Genomic DNA, 17,440 nt, shown 5'->3' with positions numbered 1-17,440 from the left:
AAAATGCAGAAAGTTTTCTGTAAGGGGTTAGGTTTAGGGGTAGGGTTAGGGTAAGGGGATAGAAAATACAGTGTGGACAGTATACAAACCATTGCGCCTATGGAGAGTCCCCACAAGGATAATAAACCAGACTGTGTGTGTGTGTGTGTGTGTGTGTGTGTGGACGTAGCAGATTTTAAATGGCATAATTTGTATTTAATGGACTACGCCTATGGTGATATGCAGATATTGACGCGTGAACTCGAATGGACTTTGGAAGCAAACTCTGCCCAGAGCACCACCATGCTTTTGATGCCGTTACTGAACGCCTTGGATGTCAAGAGTTGTTTGGTACTTCTTCTCATATCGTTACTCGTTTTTGATTTTTGGAAAAGTAAGAATGCGCCGAACTTTCCACCAGGACCCTGGGGTTTTCCGTTTCTTGGCAACGTTTTCATCGGATTCGACTGTCGTGCGATGGATGAGGTAAAACTTTCAATCTTGTTTCTTTAAGTTAAAGAAGAGCTCATAGAGATGATTTCTGAGCCCGTGATTATATTATATTCGTAACGTCCATATATAAACGACAGACTGGCACAATGTAACCGTGGTAAACACAGACTAACGCTTTTGTCAAGATAGTGTTTATTAGCCTAACCACTATCCAGTAAAGCGCTGTTTACACATGTTGTTTTTGTGGTAGCTGTCAGGATATCTAAACGATTCCCTTTACTTCAGATCTTAAACTGTACTAAAAGATAATATAAAATGAAAGGCCACTGAATTGTAGGATGTACATGACGTTTAAGAAAACTTCAGTGCACTTTATAATCATGATACATTTACGCAATATGATATCAATGAGGAAAAATTATTTGTGGTGTTTTTCCTGCTTAAAATTGGACACTATAACAATATCAATACACATTATTATTATTATTATTATTATTATTATTATTATTATTATTATTATTATTATTATTTTAAAAGTCTGTTGCTTCAAGGCAACATTGTACCACAATGGACAAAATGACAAAAAAAAAAAAAAATAAATAAATAAAAATAACATACATTTCTTTAACCAAACATTTGAACAAACAGATTTATCTAGTTTTTAATGTACTGCAAACCTCATATTTAATAAAAATATTTCATATCCAGCTGTTGCTCTCAGGCAACATTGTACCATCGTGGATCACCAAAGTATAACAAAATATAACCAAAAAATCATATCTGTTTGTTTCAAAGTAAAAATATAAATCTTCTTCCTCACTAATGACTCCTTGTTGAGGAAGCAATTCCTTTCAACAGAAAAATCATAATATGTGCAGATATTGTATATGAATTACAATTCTTATAAATGCATTGCAGTATCATGCAAAAATGCAAATACATTTAGATAATTCTAAAACTTTTCCTGACAAATATCATATACATATATTCTTACCTGTATGCCCAGTATGGCCATATGTGATTCCACTGTTGCCTTGAGCCATAAAGGGTTAAAGTACACTTATTTTGATGTCTTGACCAACGTACTAAAGAACATCTCAAATAATAACTGTAGTATGTGTAACTGTAGTATTTGATATTACATTTAAAGTTAGGCCTAATATATAATTTTAAATGTAATAAATTGCAACTTAATTGTTACAAATGTGTAATTACAAATATATTTATATAATACAAGTTTTAATATGAAATGTGTAATCTAACTGCATCCAGTTCATTAAAACTAGAAGAAATAAGCACAACCAAAACACAAAGAAGACTTCACAACCAGGAAAAAGCAAACACAAAACTGTAAATTTAGCTTATCTTAACATTATTTGATATCAAATCGGTGTTGTTTAATTTGCTGATCATGCAGGTGGCTGCAAAATTTGGCAATATTTTCAGCCTCAGAGTGGGTTATGACAAGATCGTGCTGGTGTCTGGATATGAATGGGTAAAGGAGGTTTTGGTGACACAAGGGGACTACTTTCTGGACTGTCTCATATCTCCTCCTTTTAAAGAAGTATTTCAAGGAAATGGTAAATCTAGTTTTTCCGTGTGTCAGAATTGTAGATTAGAACCTCAAAACATTTACCCCAGACTCCTAAACCCAGACGCTCTGTGAGCAAGAGTTGGCAAATTGTTCAAAATAACCTTTTTGTGAACTCCAGGCATTTCTCTGAGCAGTGGATACAAGTGGAGGAAGCAACGCCATTTTACTGCCTTTCACCTGAAGGCCTTTGCAGAGGGCAAAAATGCTTTGGAGTTTCACATTCAAAAAGAATGCCTCTACCTGTGTCAGAGCTTTGAGGAACAGCAAGGTGCGGCATTGCTTTATATTCAGTATATAGTACAGTCAGCTTTTATTTTCTCTTTTTTTTTCTCTTTTTTTCATTGATTTTCTTGAAGTGACAACATACAAAGCCCCTGTATACAAAGCATACAATAAAATAAAATAATAATAAAAATACAGACTTGCATGCAAACAAGAAACTTTTTTGCACCCTCAAGAAATTATTCAAATGCACATGGGAATTTTAGCTTTATATAACCTATTTCCTTTGAGCATCACTGCCATCTTACTATGAATAAAACGAGAGCATGAAAGCACATTAATTAATAGTGATCTACTTGCTCAAAATTTGCCTTTCCTTACGGTAGTACCTCAAATATCAAATCCTACTGTCCATTGTAACACATCCTCTGTGGCGGCGGAGAAAGCATGACACGAAATGGGCTGATGGCATAATACAGCTGTGTGCATTGTCCTATTTGACTAGTTTGAGAGTCTATAAAAAAGACTTGGTACTGTACAAAAGTGTTCAAAACGTTTTTGGGGCAGTATGTCATATTTCCAGGCCTTAGGTCTCTTTAACGCATACTCTGCGGAGGCCAGGAAACCACACCGCAAAATGGGCTGATGGCACAATAGGTGGCTCAGTGCGCATCGTCCTATATGCTAAGTTTAATGGTTTCTTGTGCACACATAAAAGTCTGTATATTTTTTTATTTTTGGAAAGGTCCTTGAGGCTGTGTAATACTGTACTAAAATATCCAAAATGCTTATAACCTGCATTTTTGCCTAATGAAAATTCTGTCATATTTGACAATCGCTAGAGAATCACTAAACAGGTGCCTTTATTTTTTTATTTTTTTTCCCCAGTGGGGCACATAAGGATATTTTTTTAAACAAGTTCGCCAAAGACTGAAAATGTACTTACACTCAGGCTATCCAAGATGTAGATGAGTTTGTTTCTTCATCTAATTTGAATAATTTTAGCATTGCATCACTCACCAATGGATCTTCTGCAGTGAATGGGTGCCGTCAGAATTAAAGGCCAAACAGCTGATCAACACAGTCAACATTTTAAAGTTAAAAATGTCTTAATGACAAATTTGTTTCTTACAAACATTTAGATTTTGCTTCACAAGATGTTAACTGATGGACTGGAGTGGTGTGGATTGCTTGTGGATTATTGTGATGTTTTTATCAGCTGTTCAGACTCGCATTCTGGCGGCACCCATTCTCCGCAGTGGATCCATTGGTGAGCATTTCTTCAAATCTGTTCTGATGAAGAAACAAACTCATCTACATCTTGGATGGCCTGAGGCTGAGTACATTTTCAGCAAATTTGTTCCTTTAAGTATCTTCATGCAGTTCTTTTATACACAGTAGTGAATGATACATCTGTCAAACTCCAAAAAAAAACTCAAATGAAACTACTTATTCTATGCTTAAAATAGCAATATTATCACTTGACAGGAAGCCCCTTCAATCCTCACGACATCCTAAACAGAGCCACCGCTAATGTAATTGGATGTTTTGCATTTGGGAAGCGTTTTGATGACAACTTCATTGACTTCCAGAGCCTACTTCTCAATTCAGACAACATGTTCATAGAAAATATTCCACAAATTCAGGTACTCACCTTTTTCATTGTGAAAAAATGTAGAGAAATGTAGAGGTTTTGTTTTTTACCAAATACACTTATTTGAGCTGCTCTGTAAATGAACTGACATGGTATGCAGTTAAATGTCTACAGTTGCTTCACAGTTATTAGTTTAATTATGTGAAGTAAGAGGATGATAATGCAAATTTTGTTTTAATATATTTTCAGTTTTACAATACATTTCCTGGGCTCGTGAAACGTTTCTATGGACCACATAAGACTATTTTTTCAAACTATACAAAGCTAACAGCCTTCATAAAGAAACAAATTGAGAAACATAAGAAGGATTGGGATCCTTTTGATCATCGTGATTTCATAGATGCGTACATTGGAGAGATAGATAAGGTAAGACAATGAAGACTCTTTCACCTTTCACTGACTATTTACTGATTCCTAAAGTACTCAGTAGCAAGCATTATTATATATTTTTTCATCTAAAGTCAAAATGAAATGGTGTTTCAATTTTTGGACATGAAAAATTAGAGAAAGGAAAGCCGAGTTGCTTTAAAGGTATATAGTTAATTAAAGATTACAAAGACAAACACTTTCAGCAGGCACAGATGAATTGTACACACTTAAAACAGGAACATGCATTAAGACAGTACATTTTGACTTTCAATTAGTATGAACATCAATCAAGAGCTCAGCTATGCTTTGACAGAACAAGTTTTAATTCTGATCCAGTTTGTCTGAATCGTGGTTTTGTTTTAGAGACGAAAGGATTCACAGGCTGCTTTCACTGTGGATAACCTTGCCTGTATCACTGTGGACCTGTTTAAGACTGGCACACAAACCATGACTGACACCCTACAATGGGCTTTACTTCTAATGATCAAGTACCCCAATGTCCAAAGTAAGTGAACTTGAAAATGTCTATTCTGTGAAATCACCATATAAATTTGCATTAATAAACTTAAAGGAATAGTTCACCAAAAAATATGAAAATTTGTTGAACATTCACCCTCAGGTCATCCAAGATGTAGATGCATTTGTTTCTTCATCAGATTTTGTGAAGTGTAGCATTACATCACTTGCTCTCCAGTGGGTCCTCTGCAGTGAATGGGTGCCGTCAGAATGAGAGTCCAAACAGCTGATAAAAACATCACAATAATCCACAAGTAATCCACACCACTCCTGTCCATCAGTTAACATCTTGTGAAGCAAAAATCTGTGTGTTTGTAAGAAACAAATCCATCATTAGGGCCTGAGCACCAGTGGTGCAATGGAATTGCTCAGATTCTTCTTCTTCAAAATGATTCGCATTTTTGAGGGCCTAAACATGCTCGGAAACTCATGAAACTTCGCACACACGCTAAAATTGACGTCTGTATTTACGGTTTAAATTTACAGTTTCAGAAGTGGGTGTGGCAAAATGGCTCAATAGTGCCACCTATAAAATTTTAACAAAGTGGCCATCAAGCTATGTTTCACATACATGTATAAAATACGGTAGACATGAAACACACCAATACCTACAAAAAAGTCCCTCAGTACGAAGTCCAAAACCCAAAAGGAAGTCTGTTATTTTGAACTTTCTTGGCAAGTTTTCGCCATTTTCAGGCGTTATAATTCAGGAACTCCTCCTAGAGATTTAAGCAGATCAACACCAAATGTGTTCAGTGTAAACTAAAGCCCTTTGTGACGTTAAATTGCGAAAATCTTGAGTTTTCCTTAAAGGGCGTGTCTGTGGCGGCCTGACAGACTTCAAATTTTCGCCATGAAAAAGAAAGTTGTTATAATTCAGGCATACAATGTCGGATCTGCACCAAACTTCACATGTTTGGTAAGAGTCCTGGCCTGAAGACATCTAAAGGTCAATATTCCATTATAATCATAGTGCCACCTATTGGCAACAGGATATGTCATGCTTTGCACCATGTTCAGTCTGCACTGAACTTCATAAGTTTTATAAAAGTGCTGGCCTGAAGACATCTACATGCCAATACCCAGTTATAGTCATAGCGCCTTCACCTGGCAGCAGGGCAGCAGGACGTTTGGCACATATAAATGACTTGGACATATTCCTTCTGTATGTACCACTTTAAATGCATATTGCCCATCGTTCGCTGTTTTCCTAAAGCCACCGGGTGTGAGGGCCCTTTCATCGTTGCTTGCAGATTTAATTAAGATGTTTTAACTTTAAATCATCATTTGAGGCCAAAATATGTAGTCCATAATCCATACTAATGCTTCCTCCAAGCTTCCTCCAAAGCTCTCAGATAAAAATCCACCAACATATTTGTTTAGAGCTGTTTTAGAACCAATTAATATTTGAGAGATTTGATACCAATTTTTTGCTTAAAGTAAAAATACTTGACCAGAAGCCCTTTCAATCGCTGTGACAGTGGTTTTAAGTTAAAAATGTCATGATTTGTTTCTTACAGACATGCAGCATTTCACTTCTTAAGACATTAATTGATGGACTGGAGAGGTGTGGATTACTTGTGGGTTATTGTGATGTTTTTATCAGCTGTTTGGACTCCCATTCACTGCAGAGGATCCATTGGTGAGCAAGTGATGCAATTCTACCTTCCTCCAAATCTGATGAAAAAACAAACTCGTCTACATCTTGGACGACTTGAGGATGAGTATATTTTCAGAAATTTTCCATTTTAAGTGAATATTAACATACTTCATGATGTCACGTGAAATCATAATAAACCATATATGGTTGTAAACATAGCCACTGAATTGTATGATGGCTGTAATTTTTCATAGAGAAAGTTCAAGATGAGATCAACTGCGTAATTGGGAAGTGGCGACAGCCATGTTTGGCAGACCGAGCCAGTATGCCTTACACTGACGCAGTTCTTCACGAAACTCAGAGAGTGATCAACATCTTCCCTCTGACTGCGCCCCGCCTGACAAGTCGAGACACTGCACTGGCCGGATTCTTCATTCCTAAAGTACTTCTGCTCTAATGTTGTAGTCTGATGACGTTTGGCATGGTAGCACTTCTTGGATTGTTTTCTCTTTTGGTTTAACTACTCTTGTAAATTGCATTGTGTACAGGTTTGTAAGAAGAGCGTTCGAATGTTTTTAACGATTGACCTGTGTATATTCTTCTAAGAGTGTATATGTATATTTGTGTAATAAGTACGTACTCTTTTTAATGGGTTCTAAAGTGTATTTTTTTCCACAAGTGATTATATTCATAGATATGTACGTCTGGCCCTGCACTGATCAAAATACAAAAACTGCAAACTCCAGCATTGTATTATGTATGTGACTGTTATTACTTGAGTGTTTTTCTGTTTTCTTCTACACAAGGGCACACTGGTCATCTGTAATCTCTCTTCTGTGCTGAAGGATTCATCACAATGGGATAAACCAGATCAGTTTTATCCCGAACACTTCCTAGATGACCAAAAGAATTTCAGGAAACGGAAAGCATTTTATCCGTTTTCAGCAGGTAGCCTTTTGCTATAATTCACTCACACTTACAAATGATGTTTTAAAGTAAGATGACCTGTGTATGCGTGTGTTCTGCCTTTACATTTGCCCAGGAAAAAGGTCATGTGTGGGTGAGCAGCTGGCACGAAATACGCTCTTCCTCTTCTTCATTTCCCTCCTCCAAAAGTTCTCATTCTCAGCTCCTGAAGGACTAGAACCTCGCCTTGAGGATCAGGAACAGGTCAAGACATCCCATAAACCCTCCCAGATCTGTGTGTCACTGCGCTGATAGAAACTATAGGAATCACAACTGGACTAATACTAACTGAGTTCTATTAATAGACAGATTTTATGCTAGTACATGCAGTACAGTTTTTAGATGAGATAATATACCTTTGCATATAGTATAAATCTCTCTCTTCCTCTCTTTGTCCTATCTATCTATTTGTATCTATCTATAAATAGATTCATTTGATGGCAACAGTGATGAAGGATAGTACACACCTTTAAATGACAGGACATATGCATTATTAATGTCAAAATTGTTGTATTATTTAAATGTTTAGACTGCAAAACATTAATTGCATTGCAAATGTGAATGATGCTATTATTTTAAGCATGCAATTGATGTAAGATCCACTTTATTACGCAGAAATAAAACAACAACAAAGAATTGTTTGTGATCTAGTGTTTCTTCTGGTTCGTTAACAAGATTTCTATTGTGAACAGCACTTTAAACATTTAATTCAAAATGTTTGATGTTTTTTTTTTTATTAATATTGGATTTTAATACTAATTAATATTATATTTACAGTTGCCTTTATAATTTGTTGAAGAGAATCCCTTGTAAAGGATCTGAGAAGTAATAGGTGAACTCAGCATTATAAGCATCTGACAAGGTGCATTATCACCACCAGACGGCAGTAGAGAACCTCTTGAGAACACACAAACTCTTAAGACCCCATCTTTTCTCTTTCTTTATTTACTTTGGCAACAGTAAGTTTCTTGTAATAATGCAGATTCGCTAAGTTGTACAAAGGCCGGAGTCAGTGCGGTTGCTGTCGTGATAGTACTGTTTACTGAAGGAAGGCGATTTCAGCCCAAAGTGGACACAAGCATGTTTTGCCGTGAAGTCCGAGTTTTTCCTGGAAAAATATTCAGTAGAAAGGACGTTTTTATGAGTGCTGAGGTTCGTGTATCAGCGCGCTGCGTCTGAACTTTGGCAGCGGCTCATTCGTTAGTTTCATTCTACTAGAGCTTTTCACACGCGTCAAACACACAGTTCACCGTGGACTGTTTGAAGAAGTGTTTTTATTCTTTATCATTGGTATATTTTACCGGGTAAAATAATGTGCCATGCCGTTTGTAGAGTTCATCGCAGGATGGATTTCAGGTAGGCTAACTCTTACATTTTGACTTTGGAACAAAACTAACCAATACCTAAAAACAGCAGAGAAAACATTTGCTAATAGATGACTTTGATCCGCTCATTTTTATTAGCCACTAACTGCAAAGTTATAAACTGTGGTAGTACCATGATATTCTTTACGACGTCCCTCACACCTTGAAGAAACATAGTATATGAATATGTAATATGCCTATGTATCAAAATTAATAAGGCAAGACAACAGAGGCGAATAGGTAAAAATGTTAACTAAAATATTTCAACAAATCAGTCAATCAGTCAATAAAATAACCCATGTTTGGTGAATTTTCACCAATGCATCCCTCTGTAAAAAACTTCAGAATGTAGATGGAAATTGAATATAGAAAAGAAATGGAAAAACTGTAAAGTTTGGTGTTTGCAAGTGCTGCTGGATTTCTAGAACAAAAAAATAGCCTTTAAAGATACACTATATTTCCAAAATACCCCATTCAAATGAACAGGTTTGACTACTGTAGTAATTTCCATGAGTACAAATCTTAATGTTTAAGAAAATAATGATATTCTAGGGCAGGGGTGGCGAACTCCGTTCCTGGAGAGCCGCAGCCCTGCAGAGTTCAGCTCCAACCCTAAGAAAAACTCACCGACCTGTAGCTTTCTAGTAACCCTTGAGACCTTGATTAGATTGTTCAGGTGTGTTTGATTAGGGTTGAAACAAAATTATGCAGGGCTGTGGCTCTCCAGGACTGACGTTCGCCACCCCTGTTCTAGGGGATTGTGCTTCTAATTTTATAGCAGTATAACCATTTGGACAGGACCCTTTTCTATTCTAACATGACAATGCATTTGTGTTGTATAAGGCAGGGTTCAAAAACAAACGATTGATTCAGTCAGCGTGGAAGTGCTGAACACCTCTGGTGTGACTTTAAATGCAGACCTTGAGCCAAAAACTCATCATTAAACACCAATGACTTGTACATACACTACATGGACAAAAGTATGGGACACCCCCTTCTTTAGAATAGAAAAGGAACCTCCAAAACTGTGGCAACAACAATGGGAACATAATTAATGTATTTAAAATATTTCCATCTCTGTTGCAGCAGTTTTGGAAGTGTCTAAAATGATTGTACCTATATCCCATATGTACAAGTCATTAGTGTTTGGTGATGAGTTCTTGGCTCAAGGTCTAGCTGCAGACTAGTCAAGTTCTTCCACACTGACTGAATCAATAATTTCTTTTTGAACCTTGTGTTATACACATAGGCATTGTCATGTTAGAATAGAAAAGGGTCCTGACAAAACAGTTGCTATAAAATTAGAAGCACACGATCCCCTAGAACATCATTACACGCTAATACATTAAGATTTGTACTCACGGAAATTACTGAAGTAGTCAAACCTGATCATTAGAAGAGGGTGTCCCAATACTTTTGGCAATATAGTGTATGTATTGTGCAAGTTTACAGACAAGAAGATAAAGTGCAATAAATAATCACTTTCCACTAGTCTGAAAGATGTCAAGATATGTAAATGTCCCAAAAGTGCATGAAAAAACTATGGTTTTGTCTGAAGCATCTTGCCTTAACATCTAATACTGGGCCAAAAGGTACAGCTGCAGTATTTTTTGTACATGGTAAAAATGTATTCCTTGCACTGGACTATTATAAATGTTTTACAGTTTCAGACTGCAAACTGTTCAATGATTCACAAATGGTTAATAATCATATGTCGTGTCAGGTGCTGTTGGTTTAGTTGTTGGACACCCTTTGGACACAGTAAAGGTGAGTTTCATTGATAATCTATTTGAAGTACATTTGAGCTGCTGGTTTTCTGACACTGATATTACTGATGCAGCTGATGCTTTTGTTTTGTTTAGGTGCGCTTGCAGACCCAGGCTGTGTATAGAGGAATATTTGATTGTGTGGTCAAAACATACACACATGAAGGAGTAAGTCATCAAAAAATCTACAAAGGAAAATCTACATTTATATATATAGACTGCCTTTCAAAAGTTTGGGATCAGTAACTACATGTAAGTGTGTGAGAGAGAGTGTAAAGTGCAAAGGTTTACATACACAATTTGTTTCTGAAGTTTACAAAACTTGCTTTTTTTTAAAGTAAGAGCCTTTGTGAAGCTGCACAACATTTTTACATATTACCACTAGAAAGAATACACCAGACATTCTATTTAAAGATGAAAATCCCTTTGGTTATAAATAGTGTGTTTCTTTCTTGAGCATCTGTGAATGTTTGCAGATTTTGTGATAGTTCTGTGTAAGTACGACAAAAGATAGATTACATTTTATAGACAATTTTGGGAAGAGCTCAAATGTGCAGAGGATGCTGGTAAACCAAAAAATATGCAGGCCCTGTTTTTTTGGGGGGGTTTTTTTATGATGAACAGGGTACCTTCACTAATCAAGACAAAAAGAGACTTTTTATTATCACAAAACATGGACACTTTAGGAAGCAACACACCATTTTAAGAAACAAGGGAATGAGCAGAATCCTTTGTGTGTTATTATTTTGTCGTGTGGCATACATTTGAAACATATAAGGGCAGTACAAAATAAAAAAAATAAAAATTTTTACATGCTGAAAATGTAGCTTTGTTATGCAGAGATAAACTAATTTTAAATGTCATACAAATATGTTATTTAAAATTTTAATAATATTTCAATTCAGTTAATCACTTCAGTGACATGTTCTTTTTGTTTTTTCCCTAGTGCCGTGGATTTTTTAAGGGCATGTCATTTCCTGTCCTCTCTATAGCCATTAGCAACTCTGTGGCCTTTGGTTCGTACAGTAATGCACTGGATTACCTCACTCAGTCACATCGCAACAACTCTGACCAAAGCAAGCAGCCCTCACTCACTGCTGTGTTCATGGCCGGCTGTTTTTCAGGTTTAGCACAGGCAAGTCTGGGCATCGAGCCAGCAAAGTCCAAAAGAATCTAAAACAACACATTGCGCATGACTAATTTTTGCTGATTTGATCCTCTCTTACAGTTGTTTGTTACAGCTCCGATAGACCTGGTCAAAGTGCGTCTGCAGAACCAGACAAAATCAGGTGGAAATAAGTATAGAGGCCCCATACATTGTATTGCTGTGATCTTAAGAGAGGACGGGGTGAAAGGCCTTTTCAGAGGAATATGGGCTCTTGCCCTGCGGGACGTGCCTTGTTTTGGACTTTACTTCTTGCCATATGAGCTGACCTGCAGGATGCTGACGGAGAAAGGAAAGCAACCAGGTAATTGCGCCTAAATAAATAATGTATTTGTATATTGTATTTGTAAGTTTATGGCAGTATTGCAATTAAACTTTACCTCATGTAAATGCAAAACCGCAATCAAAATAATGTGATGAATAAGCTCGAAAAGTCAGTCCACAAGCCCAGTGCTGGGGCGTCTGATGCAAGGGTCATAAGGGAAGTGCTAATAAGGCCACAACAGGCCTGGAATCAGCAAGACCCAAGACACCCGGCCAGAGCACTCTGCAAAAATAGCCCTGATCACCAGCAGGGGTAAAAGATGACTAGGCATACAAAATCCATGCCTGAAGGGCAGGGACGTCCAGGTAATAAAACCTAGCAAACGAAGACCAGCTAGCTGCTGCACAGATGTCTCCAATAGAGACTCTGCTGGACCATGCCCAGAAGGACGCCATTCCCCCTCACTTCTACGTGGGCACTGCAAGCCCAGCGAGATGTAAGCTAGTGCTATGGCATCAACTATCCAGCGATATAATCTCTGCTTCGTAACTGCCAGTCCTTTAAGCCCACAAAGAGCTGCTCTGATTGATGAAACTGGCCAGAGCACTCTACATAAAATGTAGGGGCTCGAACCGAGCAGAGTAACTTAGCTGCCTCCTCTAAGTGAGAGCTAGAAGGGTAATGACCTGTGCTCTGAATGGAGTAAAGAACACCTTAGGCACATAGCCATGTCTTGGTTTGAGGATGACCTTGCAATCGTTAAGCCCAAACTTGGGGCAGAAAGCGTTACTGAAAGGGCTTGCAAGTCACCTACCCGCTTAACCGATGCTAAAGCCAGCAAAAGGACAGTCTTAAGTGACAGGGGATGCAAATCACCTGACCTCTAAACTGTGGACAAGTCCCAGGTTGGGACACTATGAGGACAAGGTAGATTCAGTCTCCCGGTTCCCCTCAGAAATGCAAAAACTAGGTCATATTTGCCTACAGACTGGCCAGCCACAACAGCATGATTCACTGCGATGGCCACCACAAAGACATTGATCATGGAAAGGGTGCTATTCAGCAGCTCTTGTAAGAAAGTCAAAATGGATGATGTCACACAAGGACAGGTCTACATTCTAAACTACACACCAATCAGAGAATACAGACCATTTAAGGGCATACAGGTTTCTTGTAGATGGCGCTTTAGCCTCTGAATTGGTATTATTTACCCTCATTGGAAGCTGCAAATACTCCTGTAGAGAGGCCACACATGAAGGCTCCACAACTTGGACTGGGGATGACAGATCATCCCTCTCGCTTGGGAGAGGAGGTCCTTTTTTAGCAGAATTGGCCAGGGAGCTGTTGCCAGCAGCTGTATCAACTAAGGGAACCACAACTGAGTAGAGTACAGCCACCTGGAGGACTAAGTACCTGACCTCCCTGACTTGTCTGATGACCTGAGGGAGGAGAGCAATGGGTGGTGGGGGGTGTACAGATGAGCACTGGGCCATGCCTGGGCCAGTGTGCCTCACTCCTTCGAGAAAAATACTGTGAAATGAAAGTTATCTTCTGAGGCAAAGAGGTGATCTCTGCCCTCTCAAAGACATCTAAAATAATTAGAACTTTGGGGTGAATTCTCCATTCCCCTGGAGACAAACTACCATGGGACAACATGTCTGCTCTTTGGTTCAGTGTGCCCAGCACGTGCACTGTCCTCAATCAGTGCAGACTTCACTGTGCCCATAAAAGGAGACATCTCACCATCTTGTAAAGGGACCATTACCTGAGTCCACCCTAGCAATTTCTAAAGGCTACCACAGTCATGTTGTCCAAATGAACAAGGGCGTGGTGCCTCTTTAGGTCTGGTTGGAAGGTGTTTAGGGCCAGAGAAACCGCCATCATATGCAGAGATTTAATATGTAGGCATTGATCTAGGCTGGACTAGGAGCTCAACACCAGTCTGCTCTCACACAGTGCACCATGCAATTCATAAAAGTGTGTGGTGCCAGGGACAGTCCAAAAGGAAGGACTGTATACTGATAAGCCAATCAGTCGAACATTGATCTCAAAAACAGTCTGTGGTGAGGAGCTATCTGGGTATGAAAGTAGGCATCTTTCAGATCCACCAATAAGAACCTGTCCCATGGGCAAACTTGCATGAGGATCTGTTTCAAAGTCTTCATCCTGAACGGGCCTCTGAACCCTCTAACGACTAGAAACAGCCGGCAAGCTGGAGAACTTGGGCAGGAAGTGGCGCATAGCTTGCAACAACTTCTAAGTTGCGATGAAGTGTTCTACAAACCTGTCCAGCAAGAGCGACAGCTTCTTCAAGAGGAGGGAGCTTCTTATAGCCCTTTGCTTTAGCACTGTCAGTGGAGGTGAGGTCAGTGGAAGCAGAAGAGTGGATATGCCCTGAGTAAGGAGTGTGATATGACCTAGTAAGTTCGTTGAGAACTTTCTGAGAACAATGGTGCAGGTCTTTGACAGGGAGCTCACTGTTGGCACCCTGGCAAGAACCATTTATCCATACAACTGCAAACAGGGTCTTCTGGGGCTGACCACTCCAAGCCAAGCTCTTCAGTGGCCTTTGTGAGGATGCGAATGAGTTTGCTGTCAACACTGGGCCATACACCAGTGGATTCTCTCCTCCACGGAGCACGACCCATCCTACACATCGGAGGCTGTCAGTGACATGGAGCCATTAGCAGCCCGACTGCACAGCCCTCTGACTTCTTCCTCTGAGGCTCCTGGGATGGGAGAAACAGGAGACCATGAGGGGTGGGTGCAAAAGCAATCAGCAAGTGAAACAAGGCGAGACTCATGCTCTCGCAATGAGAGCAAGCCATCTCCATGAGCACTGCCTCAGTGTAGACTGGAGGGAAGCGTTTTGCTTGCATCATATAAACACCTTTACTGCAATTAAGTCCTTACTCTTGATTATTGGAGATAATTCACTGTATCACTGATCACTGTATACAGTTTTTATAGTGTTAAACATAATAATATGATGATTTGACCCTCAGGTAACTGTGCCGTGCTGGTGGCTGGTGGTGTCGCTGGTGTGGTCACGTGGGCCTGTGCCACCCCTATGGACGTGGTGAAGGCTCGACTGCAGATGTGTGGCGGTGGGGGTCGCGTGTACAGCGGTGTGCTGAACTGCATTACTGTGAGTGTGCGTGAGGAGGGCATGCGGGTCTTCTTCAAAGGCCTTCTTCTGAACAGCGTAAGAGCGTTCCCTGTGAACGCCGTGACCTTCCTCAGCTTTGAGATGCTGCTGAGAGCCATGACCGACTCCTCTCAGGACTGAGGGAGTGCTGCATGGGTTATGGATTTTTGTAGGCCAAAACCCAGAAATGAGTTTGCAAGTTAGCAGTTTAATAATTACATTGTTCTGAAGTCAGTGTTTTTTTTGAGTGGGGGGTTAAATGGTTGCAAGATAGTTTCATCTGTAAAAGAACACATAAGTAAAACACAGTGTGATTTTTTTTAAAAAGCTTTTCACATCTTGAAAAAGGCAGTTTGCTAAAAAGGGACTACAGACATTGTCAGGACATTAAACATATAAGCTCATCTACTCACTAGTCACTTTCACAGCCTCGTCTTGATAATCGCACACTTGCAAACTACTCTACCTACAACTTTTCAGGAGTTGTCGTCACATTCATGTGACTGTGGTTTGATTAATTTATAGCCTACATTTTTATATCTAGGCATTAAAATTCATAAAAGTTCATTTTTGACGTTTTTGGTCACAGAGCTTATTTTTGGCAGTTATCTGAATGCCAATGGAAAAAATCTTAGCTTTTTTTTTTTTTTTTTTTTTGTCAAGGGAATTGGGGTTCTTCATGCCTCTATTAGTCCCTATAAATAAGCTGTTGCCATCATATTAGCAGCACTGATTTTGATTTATCCCAGTGACTTGAATAAGTTTGACCTGACTTGAAGATTGTTCAGAGGTTCATTCAGTTACTTTCTGTAAGCTACATCATCACACTAAAAGCTAAGGACCAGACAGAGCTGTCTTATTATTAGTTACATTTATATAGCACTTTTACCATTGTCATCCAAACTTTGTGGGCAAAATCCAGTAAATTTTGTAGGAATCCATGCAATGAGGAGTTTTAGTGAGGACAAAAAGGTTCCACATACATGCAGATTTTGCTAATGTTTAAGCTGGTCGCGAAAATTTGTCACGCTGACCGAAAGACAGAAAGATGTTTGGTTTGAAAATGACTTAATTTTTCTGAGCTGTGCTTCATGAATTGCTACACTATGGCATACAAAATGTGTATGCTATATGCTGGTTAGCATCTTTGTGGTCATAGTTGTTTAGTATAACCATACTGTTTAGAAAAAACAATAACAAATTATTTGTTCACCAACAAAATACAGTTTTCATCCATTTTTGGCAAACTATATGGCTTTTCCAACACCCGATGTTGATATCTAGTGTAGTAATAACAATGTCAATTTGTATTAGATACAGTAAAATTTAATGTCAAAGTTGGTAGATTTCTGAAATGGGCAAATGGAGTTAAGGTGACATTATAGCTCAAAGGCCAAATATGGGCTCATTATCAGCCTGGTCAATGTGTTAATTTTTTATTTTATTTTTTTGAATGTATTTTAGTCTCATCTCTTTACCAAGGTTGCATTTATTTCATCCTTAATACAATAAAGAAGTAATACTTAAAATATTATTAAAATTAAAAATAAGTGTTTTCTATTTGAATATGTTTTAAAATGTAAGTTATTGCTATGATCAAAGCTGAATTTTCAGCATCATTACTCCAGTCTTCAGTGTCACATGATTCTTCAGAAATCATTCTAATATGCTGATTTCTGATTATTATTCATGTTTGATGCTTAGTATTTTTGTAGAAACCATTATAACTACCACTCATAAGTTAAGGGTATGAAATGAATACTTTTTATTCGGCAAGTAACAGTAAAGACATTTAGAATATTAATTCAGCATATCAGAATGATTACTGAAGGTTCATGTGACATTTAAGACAGGAGTAGAATGGCTTTTGTATGATACATTCATGGATAAGACACATGGCATAACTATCTGAAGTACCTGCCTGGTTATTGTTGCTAAGTTACTACAGAAGCTGTTTTCAGCCACGGAAGGTTTAACACCTAATCTGTCATTTTATTTTTTTTTATTAGTATTACTATTATAGTTTTATTATATTTTAGGTTTAATGTTAAAGACCCTATCCCAGCTTAATGTGCAGTCAACTATGTAAACCATTTATAGATACAGAAAGTGTAAAGCTTTGCTCTATCAAAAACACTGCTCTGTTTGAGTGTCTCATTTGATAAACGATTATTATATTTCCAATACCGAAATTTCTTACTTCAGCTTTAACATAACCTTTTTTATTAATACATTTATAAGCACCATTAAGTAAATGTATATTTATACTATATTTTTATGAAAAGCCTTTGACTTGTTAACACTACCTTTTAAAATCTGGAAATCTGTAAAAATGTTGTTGTTGAACAGTTATTTTTTGAATGTATGTAACATTTGCCT

At 38.2% G+C, this 17,440-nt stretch overlaps 2 protein-coding genes across 3 annotated transcripts; both read left to right on the top strand.

Annotated features, from left to right (window-relative positions):
* Positions 1 to 175: 175 nt before the first annotated feature.
* Positions 176 to 7,983, top strand: LOC127164926 (cytochrome P450 2J2). Its single transcript, XM_051109089.1, has 9 exons — positions 176 to 465; positions 1,850 to 2,012; positions 2,145 to 2,294; positions 3,737 to 3,894; positions 4,092 to 4,268; positions 4,635 to 4,776; positions 6,642 to 6,829; positions 7,194 to 7,335; positions 7,430 to 7,983. The coding sequence occupies exons 1-9, from the start codon at positions 199 to 201 to the stop codon at positions 7,603 to 7,605; spliced, it is 1,563 nt and encodes a 520-aa protein (XP_050965046.1). The 5' UTR covers positions 176 to 198; the 3' UTR covers positions 7,606 to 7,983.
* A 298-nt stretch (positions 7,984 to 8,281) lies between these two features.
* LOC127164928 (solute carrier family 25 member 45) lies at positions 8,282 to 17,432 on the top strand. 2 transcript variants are annotated; one of them, XM_051109091.1, is made up of 6 exons: positions 8,282 to 8,709; positions 10,441 to 10,484; positions 10,580 to 10,651; positions 11,430 to 11,618; positions 11,712 to 11,952; positions 14,919 to 17,432. In XM_051109091.1, the coding sequence occupies exons 1-6, from the start codon at positions 8,673 to 8,675 to the stop codon at positions 15,200 to 15,202; spliced, it is 867 nt and encodes a 288-aa protein (XP_050965048.1). In that variant the 5' UTR covers positions 8,282 to 8,672; the 3' UTR covers positions 15,203 to 17,432. The 2 variants fall into 2 exon arrangements, with proteins under 2 accessions (XP_050965048.1, XP_050965049.1); XM_051109092.1 differs by lacking the exon at positions 8,282 to 8,709 and having other exon boundaries at positions 10,437 to 10,484; positions 10,580 to 10,735.
* Positions 17,433 to 17,440: the final 8 nt, after the last annotated feature.

This window comes from Labeo rohita, chromosome 5 (assembly GCF_022985175.1).
Source record: "Labeo rohita strain BAU-BD-2019 chromosome 5, IGBB_LRoh.1.0, whole genome shotgun sequence".
In the NCBI taxonomy this organism is placed as follows: domain Eukaryota; kingdom Metazoa; phylum Chordata; class Actinopteri; order Cypriniformes; family Cyprinidae; genus Labeo; species Labeo rohita.
Note: the sequence above shows the minus strand (reverse complement) of the source record. Positions and strands in the feature narration are given on the sequence as shown.

What these genes read in the sequence shown, in the direction of transcription:
- LOC127164926 (XM_051109089.1), top strand. Translation starts at nt 199, where the DNA reads ATGGACTACGCCTATGGTGATATGCAGATATTGACGCGTGAACTCGAA. An exon ending in ACTGTCGTGCGATGGATGAG is followed by an intron (nt 466 to 1,849) that starts GTAAAACTTTCA and finishes CTGATCATGCAG; the next exon opens with GTGGCTGCAAAATTTGGCAA. An exon ending in AGAAGTATTTCAAGGAAATG is followed by an intron (nt 2,013 to 2,144) that starts GTAAATCTAGTT and finishes TGTGAACTCCAG; the next exon opens with GCATTTCTCTGAGCAGTGGA.
- LOC127164928 (XM_051109091.1), top strand. Translation starts at nt 8,673, where the DNA reads ATGCCGTTTGTAGAGTTCATCGCAGGATGGATTTCAG. An exon ending in CATCGCAGGATGGATTTCAG is followed by an intron (nt 8,710 to 10,440) that starts GTAGGCTAACTC and finishes ATGTCGTGTCAG; the next exon opens with GTGCTGTTGGTTTAGTTGTT. An exon ending in GGAGAAAGGAAAGCAACCAG is followed by an intron (nt 11,953 to 14,918) that starts GTAATTGCGCCT and finishes TTTGACCCTCAG; the next exon opens with GTAACTGTGCCGTGCTGGTG.